This window comes from Chinchilla lanigera, unplaced genomic scaffold (genome assembly GCF_000276665.1).
Source record: "Chinchilla lanigera isolate Chin_1 unplaced genomic scaffold, ChiLan1.0 scaffold00084, whole genome shotgun sequence".
NCBI lineage: Eukaryota > Metazoa > Chordata > Mammalia > Rodentia > Chinchillidae > Chinchilla > Chinchilla lanigera.
The window spans coordinates 9,650,877-9,660,166 of record NW_004955485.1 but is presented as its reverse complement, the minus strand read 5'-3'; the positions used below and the strand labels follow the sequence as shown (position 1 = coordinate 9,660,166).

At 54.3% G+C, this 9,290-nt stretch overlaps 2 protein-coding genes across 11 annotated transcripts in view; one reads left to right on the top strand and one right to left on the bottom strand.

Moving 5' to 3' along the window:
- Window positions 1-1,735, top strand: part of Wnt8b (wingless-type MMTV integration site family, member 8B) — a 20,940-nt gene extending 19,205 nt beyond the window's left edge. The window contains exons 5-6 of the mRNA XM_005403912.2: window positions 63-205; window positions 270-1,735. Of these exons, the coding sequence (XP_005403969.1) occupies window positions 63-205; window positions 270-815 (689 nt within the window). The 3' untranslated portion in view covers window positions 816-1,735. The remainder of the gene's footprint in view (window positions 1-62; window positions 206-269) is intronic.
- Window positions 1,736-4,340: 2,605 nt separating this feature from the next.
- The window catches only part of Sec31b (SEC31 homolog B, COPII coat complex component), a 39,948-nt gene continuing 34,998 nt past the window's right edge, over window positions 4,341-9,290 (bottom strand). For 6 of the 10 annotated variants that reach the window (XM_005403906.2, XM_005403909.2, XM_013504059.1 and 3 more), the window contains 7 exons: window positions 8,759-8,936; window positions 7,103-7,381; window positions 6,789-6,847; window positions 6,367-6,513; window positions 5,999-6,118; window positions 5,551-5,622; window positions 4,341-5,381 (listed from right to left, as the gene is read on the bottom strand). In XM_005403906.2, the coding sequence (XP_005403963.1) occupies window positions 5,202-5,381; window positions 5,551-5,622; window positions 5,999-6,118; window positions 6,367-6,513; window positions 6,789-6,847; window positions 7,103-7,381; window positions 8,759-8,936 (1,035 nt within the window). In that variant the 3' untranslated portion in view covers window positions 4,341-5,201. Of the gene's footprint in view, window positions 5,382-5,550; window positions 5,666-5,998; window positions 6,119-6,366; window positions 6,514-6,788; window positions 6,848-7,102; window positions 7,382-8,758; window positions 8,937-9,290 lie in introns of all 10 variants that reach the window. The other 4 variants (XM_005403908.2, XM_005403911.2, XM_005403910.2 and 1 more) reach the window with 4 other exon arrangements.

Below are 9,290 nucleotides of genomic sequence, written 5' to 3'. Positions count from 1 at the left end.
CCGGCCCGGCCCCGCGCTCCCCGCGACCGCAGCCGCGCGCAGCCACGCTCCCACTTTTCCAGGGGGCCAGGGCTGGCTGTGGGGAGGCTGCAGCGACAACGTGGGCTTCGGAGAGGCCATCTCCAAGCAGTTCGTGGACGCGCTGGAGACCGGGCAGGACGCGCGCGCGGCCATGAACCTGCACAACAACGAGGCTGGCCGCAAGGTGAGCCGCGCCCGCCCGCCCCCGGCCAGCCGCGCGGGCGCCGCTCACCGCGCTCTCTCCCCAGGCAGTGCGAGGCACCATGAAGCGCGCGTGCAAGTGCCACGGCGTGTCCGGCAGCTGCACCACGCAGACCTGCTGGCTGCAGCTGCCCGAGTTCCGCGAGGTGGGCGCGCACCTGAAGGAGAAGTACCACGCGGCGCTCAAGGTGGACCTGCTGCAGGGCGCGGGCAACAGCGCGGCGGGCCGCGGCGCCATCGCCGACACCTTCCGCGCCATCTCCACGCGCGAGCTGGTGCACCTGGAGGACTCCCCCGACTACTGCCTGGAGAACAAGACGCTCGGCCTGCTGGGCACGGAGGGCCGCGAGTGCCTGCGGCGCGGCCGCGCGCTGGGCCGCTGGGAGCGCCGCAGCTGCCGCCGGCTGTGCGGGGACTGCGGGCTGGCGGTAGAGGAGCGCCGCGCCGAGACGGTGACGAGCTGTAACTGCAAGTTCCACTGGTGCTGCGCCGTCCGCTGCGAGCAGTGCCGCCGCCGCGTCACCAAGTTCTTCTGCAGCCGCGCGGAGCGGCCGCGGGGAAGCGCGGCGCCCGGGCTGGGGCTGAAGCCCTGAAGGCCCTCTCCTGCTTCCTCCCCCTTTGTTCTGGGCTTCTGTTAAGAGATTCCAGGACTAGGGGAACCTCGGGATCCGGGGCTCCCAAACGCTGAGACCCCGAGGGAAAGACTGCCTTCTCCCCGAAGCTTGCCACTTGCCAGAGGGTTTTCCGGCTCCTCTGCGCTCTCTTCCTAGAGCTGGGTCCGAAGCGTCCTCTCAGCTCACAAGCAGGTCTGAGAACTGTGCTGATACCGAGCTACACATCCTCCTTGGGCTAGGAAGAGTCTAGGCCTCCGGCCCCTAGGTCCCTAATGCTGTAGGCCTGGCCTCCCTATCAAGCCTTAGGAGAGGAAGGACCCTTCTCAGCCTCGCAGGTGCAGGTAAAGCCAAGCATTTCTCCGCTTGCTGTCTGCCACCACGCCTGCACCAGCCGCTGACTCTCCTCCTCCAGTGCCCTGCCACTGCTCCTGAGCCCCTGTTGTCGCAGACTCCACACGAATGTCTGGCACTTTCCCTCCTCCATTTCTAAGCAGAAACGAGGAAATAGGCCTGGGTTTGAACAAGCATGCCTTCGGAGTTGGTTCCTGGCTCAGGGGTTGAACATGGGAAGGAGGCCCAGGCTCCCAACCCCTGCTTCACCCCTTCATGGAGGGCCTCACCAGCGGAAAGTGACTGCCTCAATCACCCAGAATACTCCACACACAGTCAAGAGGCCTGGGGACTTGCAAGGACAGAGTACCAGGCATTTCCTGCCCTTCAAAGCTAGCTTTCCCTGCTCCTAGTCTATTTCCTCCTAGCAACCAATCTTCACTTTTTCTCCTTCCCCAAAGGAGCCAACACAGAGGTAAATAAACCCAGTTTCCCTTTTGGACCCTAGCCTGCACCTCTGAAGGCATACCACAGGAGGGACAAGCTGGTTCTCAATAGGCACTGGACACCTTCATTCAATGAGGAGACTTCCGGACGTTAAGCTGTTGCTAATACTAACTTCAGCACCTTGACCTTTAATTTACCGCAGTCACTGTGGTATGTGCCGCCCTCCCACCCCAGGCACTAAACTCACTTTGCAGGCAGGGAGAGGAGTGTGGGGTAAAAGCTTCACCCCCTAGGCGCTCTCATTCCTCCCGCCTCCGCAGGATAGCTGCTTCCCTGATGCCTACACAGTTAGCCTGACTTGATTGAGGCTAATCTGCCAAGGGTAGAAATCATGCACATCGTCTTCCTCTGATATATTCCTTCTCACTCGGAGGTCAGGTGCTTGCTGCTGTGGAGCTGGAGTTTTCCAGTTCCACTCTCAGAGAAAAGCCGTTCAGCAGGGACTTGTTTGTGAACTAGGGCTCCAGAGAAGGAAGCACTGACTCCCTGCAGCCCACGGGTCTTCCCCTGAGCCTGCTCCCTGGCTCTGAGCCTCCTGGGCTCCAGGCAGCTCTTCTGCAGATCTGGTCTGTGCCCTCTTCTCCCAGGGTAGGAGAAAGTGCAGAGGCCACAAAACCAATGCTCGGGGGGCTGAGCAGGATGAGGACTCTCCTAGGCCAAACTGAGCCAGTGCCAGGCCAGCCCTCAGGCCCCTGGCCCCAGCCCTGCAGCTGTTCTGGTCCTACTGAAGCTTCCTGGGAGTGGCTCCCTTCCTCACCATAGGGCACACTTCTCTTCAGGGTCTTTCAGTGTTCTGTGTCCAGCTTTATTAGCACAAGGTCTTTTCCTCATTCCTTCAGCTCTTATCTGAGCCTCTTACGTCACCTTCTTCCCTGGTCAAGCAACAGCTTCACTAAGCTGCCCCATCTGCCAGTGTTAACTTGATGGTGAGCATGAAGAAAACGTGGCAAGGCAGCTGGGAAATGGGAAAGGAGCTGTGGCAAAGCGCAGCTGCACCCCAGCACAGCGGTGGACTTGTAATGCTCCCAGTATGCTCACCCCGGGTCAGCACTTTAGACACGTCACCTGTCAGGAAATTCTGTCTCCCAAGGTGGGGGATGAATGCCAGACCTGCCTGAGCGCCACAAAGAGGAGTCACAGAGCTACTTTAGGTCTGTAATGCCCCCCACCCCCTTTATTGTTTGCTCAGGAAACACTGGAGTGGAGACACACGAAACACACACTAGCACCCTGCACTCATGGGTCCTTGTGTCACGCTCAGAAACCTGCAGTGAGGTGGCCAACTCCAGAACCGTGGCTTGGGGAGATACCTTAGATCCGGCAGTCACGTCATGTGTCTTACAGGTTTAGAGATGCCGGGAGACTGTATGCCACTGGGGTGAGTAATGCATCCCAGGCCCCGCCCTCCTCCCAGGTGTTTCTGGGAGCCCATCCGTCTCTTCTTGGGGGCAGAAGCAGAGGGAGGGCCTGAGCAGTGACAAGAACTCAGCTAGGGTGGGCAAACACCGTCTCCTTCCTGGCCCTGGCCTATGAGCCTGCACACAGGCAGGGCTCGCTCTTGTGAAAAGAACCCCTGGCTTAACTGGCCTGACTGCGGTTAGGACGGAGAGACAGGCCGTGCTCGGCACGCTGGTGGTGCTGCCGGTGGTGCGGGGAGGGCAAGCCAGGGCACTCGCCTATTGTGGGTCTGGATTGGATGCTTCCACTCATTCATTTCCTTTTAATTAACCCACATTCCTGGAGGAGAAATATTTATGTTGGCTCCCATAGAGCCAATCCTCAGACTGGAAAGAAGGGGGAAGAAAGCCTGTCTTAGCAAAACAATATCTCTAAAGAGCTCAAGAAGAGAAAATAGGGGAACAAAACGCCATTAAAATAGCCTTCTACCCCCACTGGAGTCAGTGAAAACTTCATTTCACATGTTAATCCGCCACTCCGCCCCTTCTCCGCTCACAGCGACGTTCGGAAAGTGTTTGGGAAAAGTCTTCCCAGTTCATACACAGCTCCCCGCGGCTCAGACTTCTCCTTGTGTTAGTTCAGGGCCCCAAGCGGGGCTCTTGCTCCAGCAGCGGCTTTTTTCTCCCTCACTTTAATTTAAACAAAGACCTCAGAGTTCATCAACCTCCCACTGAAATTCACAGCTGCTGAACAAACTAATCCCCTCTCCCAGCCTTTCTTCCCTTCAATAGGCTCTTGGCTTCAAAGACACTTTGGGAAAGGACTTTGCTGGGGCTCACACTGCTTCATCAATAGAAGTTAGTGCAAGTATTATCTGAAGAGCAAGTGGCTTTACAAACAAATACTGCCTAACAATCCTTCCCTCCCAAACACACACATCCAGCCTGCAGACACGATGGGTAGACAACAGGATTAGGACCAGTATCCCCTGGCTTCACACCCAGTGCCTTTGTGCAGCTCAGCCCTGAAGCGGTGTGGAGAACACTCTGGAGCTAACATCAGGCCTGGGTGGACAAGGGGACACACACATACAAGTACGTACCCATGGCAATGTGGCGGGCAAGTCCACGGCAGCGGATTGAAAAAGATCCTTACTCTATTGACCTCTCATCCTGCCCCAGCCTTTCCCCACCTTACTAGGGTCCAGTAGACCTTGAAAGAAAGGTAATGGCAAAATCGGCCCCCAGAGGCAACCATCTGAGAGATGACTGGACAGACCAAACCAAAGCAGTTTTATTAAATACATCAGTGCCTCAAATGCAGTTTGCAGAGAAAGCAGCCCTGAGATCTGTGGTAGGTGAAGAGGAGAAAGGCCCAAGCCCTGAGAAGCAGTGCTCAAAGTCAGCCTTCTGCTAACTGGTCTCCTATCCAGTAGGTGGGGCTTATCACCATGGCTTGGGCCAGACTCAAAGGCAGGTGGAGTCAAGGGCCCTTCCCAGGAGGTTGGGGTCCCTCTGTTCCCATCTTCTAACCTAAGAGAGCTCCCAGTGAAAGGCAGTTCATCCTTCCAGCTGCCCTCTAACCTAGCCACCCCCCAATAATGCTGGCACTTGAGAAGTTCCACTTAAAGGGGCCAGAGTTCCCTCTGGTTCTGCCCAAATCCCATCCCTCACATCAAGGCTTGTTCATAGGATGACAAGCAGCCAACGCTACCAGCCCTTGGGGAACACAGGCCTAAAAACAGAAAATCAGAGACAGGGAAGAGGTAAGGTCAGGCTCATAAACCCCAGAAGGGAAGAATAAAAGACAAGTAAGATGAGTCACAGCAGAGGTAGACTTGGAAACAATGGCTCAGCCCTGTGAACAGAACATCCCTAGGGCGTACATCCTGGGGCAGGGCTCTCAGTGCTGCACTCAAGAAGACCTGGCTCCCCACCCTGCCCCCAACAGAGGACTCCTTGGTCGGACCCTAGGTCCCAAGCAAGAGTGGGTGGAAACCAGGCCCTTGGCTGGCTGGCACCAACCCTAGAACCTCACAGGCAGGGCAGTAGGGGAAGGGACTGGGAAATAAACTCCATCGGCAGGAAGTGAGTGACGGCAGAAGTGGCTTCTGGCAGAAGGCTGCCTGGCTCAGCCCTGCAGCTTATGCGCAATGGTGAGGACAGCCTTCAGGACAGGCATGAAGCTGGACACCTCACTGAAACTGCTGCAGCCCACCACTTGGGCGTGGACCTCCAGGCCCTGCGCGAAACTTCCTGCATCCACACACCGGGCAACTTCGTGGAGCCCAGCCACAACATGCGGTGAGAGCTGTGGAGGGACTGACTGAGGTTAGTGAGGGGCCCAGCCCCACCCTGGCAGTGTGGGATACATAACAGAACACTCATGTTCCAGCACACAGTCGGGCAAGGCATGTTTGTGGGCAGTGGAATGCCTGGGTAGAGGCTGAGGGCACAGGGCAGCCATGCTCGAGACTTACCGCCCCCTCACACAGCTTCTCGTAGAGACCTTCTAGGCGGCGGGCTGCCTCATCCAGCTTCCTTTTTGTCTTCTGAGAGGGACACAGACCCAGAGCCCTCCTTAGGTCTAAGTCCCTGGACAGTTACAGGGGTAGGTTAAAGCTAGCAAGGTTCAATGCTACTTCCCCCATTTCACACAGGAAAAAAGAAGCCCAGGGCTGGTACTGGCTCACTAGCAAATGAGCAGCAGCATTCCTTCCTGCTGGCCCACCCTCCTTCCTGTGCTTCCTGCTAGCCAGGAGCCAGACTAAGAATTCACTCCAGCTGCCTCCCCTACTCCCTATGGACACTCTAGGAGGACGAGCTGCAGTCAGTGTATCCAGGGACAGTGAGGGAACTGGTCACACCCAAGGTGTCCTGGAGCCAGCTGAAGGTGTGAGGAGAGCACTGCAGAAGATCCACACTTACTAAATCAGCTGCAGACAAGGAGCAGCGCTGGAGAAGTGCCTCAAAGCTGGCCTTCAAGGACTGATGCTCTGGGGGCAGCTCCTTCCTTTCCATCTTCTTAGGAGGCAGGTGCTGAGGCTGCTAATGAAGGAAGGAACAGGGAAAAAGGACAGGCAGCCAAGTCCTCAGGGACTCAGGGCCATCCTATTCCTGCCCAAGCAGGGCAGAGCTGGGGTCAGGGCCCCTGTCCTTCTCTGCAGTAAGGATGCCTTCAGCTCAGGGCTGACACTACCTTGAAGAATAAGGCCCACCTCCAGCATCCCCTCTCTGCTACACCCAAGGAGGGCTGAAAGTTTTTCCAGGGAAGAGGAACACACTGTCCCTGTCACCTGCAAGCTGAGTTCCCCTGTAGCTCCGGGGGGTGCAAGATTCACACTGGAGACAGGGAGCTGTGCTGGAAGGACATGGGGTGGCTCAGAGATGAGGTTCCTAACTGCAGCAGTGATTGGTGCCGGAGGCATAAATGTCTCCGGCAGCTGAAGAGAGAAAGAAAAGCACAGGAGTCTAGGCTGAGCGGCTCCAAAGCTCCTGGTTTGGAGGAGTGGCAGGAAACGGTACTGGGTGGAGAACGAGGAAATGAGAAGCCAGATGAATGTATGTGGGAGAGAAAGAGTGGCAGAGGGCAGAAGGATAACTGGGAGGAGAGGGAGGTCACTGCAAGAACGGGAAGGGTGGAGCTGAATGTGGATAGAACCAGACAGTGGATCACTGGCAACTATACGAAGGGGTGAGTGAGGAAAGAGGCACTCACCTTTTCACTCTGAAAGTTTCCCCTGGGGGCTGGAGAATCTTTCCAGGAATCTTGAGGTCCTGTAAAATAAAAAAGCAAGAGTTTTTAGGGGTACAGTCAGGAACAATGGAAAGTTCTGGTTTGAAGGTTTGAAATATTATTTTAGCCAGAGACCCCCCACCTCCCTCTGCACATTAGCCACACTCCTAGCGGCCATTCTCCCCGCCAAAGGGACCCAGTTCATTGGCTTGAGAAAAAAAGACTCCTTGGGTGGTGGAGGAGAGAGAAGGAAAAGAAGAGAAACCCATAGAGGGACACGTGAGCAGGAGACTGACCTGGAGGAGTTGGGGTGCTCGCACACTGGAGGGCACCAGGACACAGAGCACCGGGCCCTCCATGGGGGTGCAGCAGTGGGAAGCCAGCAGGAGGGGCTGGGAGCACAGGAGTCAGAGGAAGTAGTCTCGGTGCTTCAGACAGGGAGGCAGAACCGGGCTGAATCACGTCTGGGGGTGTCATAGGTAGAGGGGGACCAAGAAGAGGCCACGTTCTGGGAAACTCCACGGGCTTTGGAACTTGAGCCTTTTGCCCTCTTGACAGTTGCAGTTGAGACAAAGCTAAAGCAGAACAGAAACAGGTCATTTGCTGCCAAACTTCAATCTGGGAAAGACTCAGGGCACATCAGGGAGGAATAGATCAGCAATAACAAAATAAGCCAGATATGGTGACACAGGCATGTAGACCCAGCTACCCTGAGCCCAGGATCAAGGCCAGCCTAGGCAGCACAGCAAAACCCAGTCTCCGAAAAAACTCAAGCCAGGCCTGGTGGTTCACACTTGTAATCTCAGCATTTGGGACTAAGGCAGAAGGATTACCCTGAGTTCAAGGACAGCCTGGGCTGCATAATGAGTTCAAGGCCAGCCTGAACTACACAATGAGACCTTGCCTCAAAAAGACAAAAAAAAAAAAAAAATTCAAGCCAGATGGTGGTACACATCTGAAATCCTGGCATTCAGGAGGCTGAGGAAGGAGAACTGTGAATTTGAGACCAGCCTGGGCTACATACTGAGTTCAAGGCCAGCCTGAACTATATAGCAAGACCCCCTATCTTGAAACCTCCCCACCTCAAAAAAAAAAAAAAAGAAAAACCAAAAAACAAAACCTTAAAAGTGACAATAATAATTAACACACATATAATAATATTAACACACATATATAGAGAGCTACAATTTACTAAGTACTTTTAACTATATATCTATTTGACCCCTCAAAATAATAATATAAGATTGAAATGACCAACATAAGTATGTTGGTATATTACCAAAAAGCATGAAGGCTTTTACCTAAGAAACAGTATTAGAAATTTAGTAAAGGATAGTATTAGGAATTCAGACGTCCAATTCTCTAAAAAAAAAAACTTCTAAATTTTAATTAAAAAACAAAACCCAAAAATGAATAAACAAACAACAGTGAAAGCCCAAGTTCTCTACCAGTCTGAGCAGCATAGGTGGCAGAGGCATTGCGTCTTCTGTGCTCCATCCAGGCAGAGCTCCCACACTCTTAGGAAACACCTTCTAAAATACATTTTTTATGTCAGCTGTGTGCACGCACGTGTGTGCGTATGTGCATGTGTATGCATGGGTGTGTGTGCACGTGTTGCTACAGATGCAAGCCAGGGCCTCATACGCGGTAGGCAAGTGCACCACCACTGAACCGTGTGCTAACCCTCAGTCTTTCAAGCTAACAGAGGAGAGGGAGACAAGTCCTCCTTGAACCACTGACTTCTGTGCTCTCAGCAGGCTGCAGTGACTTGGAGGTCAAGGGTAGCCTTCCTGAGATTTTTACTTTAATAACTTTTATGCCTGGATTCCACATCCACAGATTGAACCAAGCATGGAAAATAATCAGGAAAAAAAAACTGCGCTGACCACGTACACTTTTCTTGTCATTATCCCCCAAACAATTCAGTATAACAACTAATGGAGGCCACTCACCAGGCATTGTCCCAGGGCCAACAGACAAAGCCCGGCCTGCCTGGGGTCCAGGGGCTGTGGCTCTGCCTATGGTCTGTCCCTGGTGAGGGCCCCCAGGAGGGCCCCAGGGAAGGCCGGATGCTGCAGGCATCAGGGGTGAGTGAAGTGTGGCCCACGGCCTTGGAAATGGAGCTGGAACCTGTGAGGAGAAAAAAGGTCAGCTCTCACAGAGAGTAGAAAGGAATGAAATCAGAAAAACAGTGCAGAAAATTAGCGAAACAGAAAATAGTTCTTTGGAAAAAATCAATCAAATCAGCATATTGCTACATGAACTGATAAAGACACAAAGAGCCAGCCAGGCACGGTGGTGCACACCTACAGTCCCAGCTACTCTGGCTGAGGCAGGAGGGTCCACACTCAGTGCCAGCCCAGGCCATTCAGTATAGTACTTTCTCAGAAAAAGAAAGAAAGAGAGAGAGAGGGAGGGAGGGAGGAAGGAAGGAAGGGGGTTGGGGCTACAACTCAGCTCTCCAAGGGAGGAGGAAAACACAGA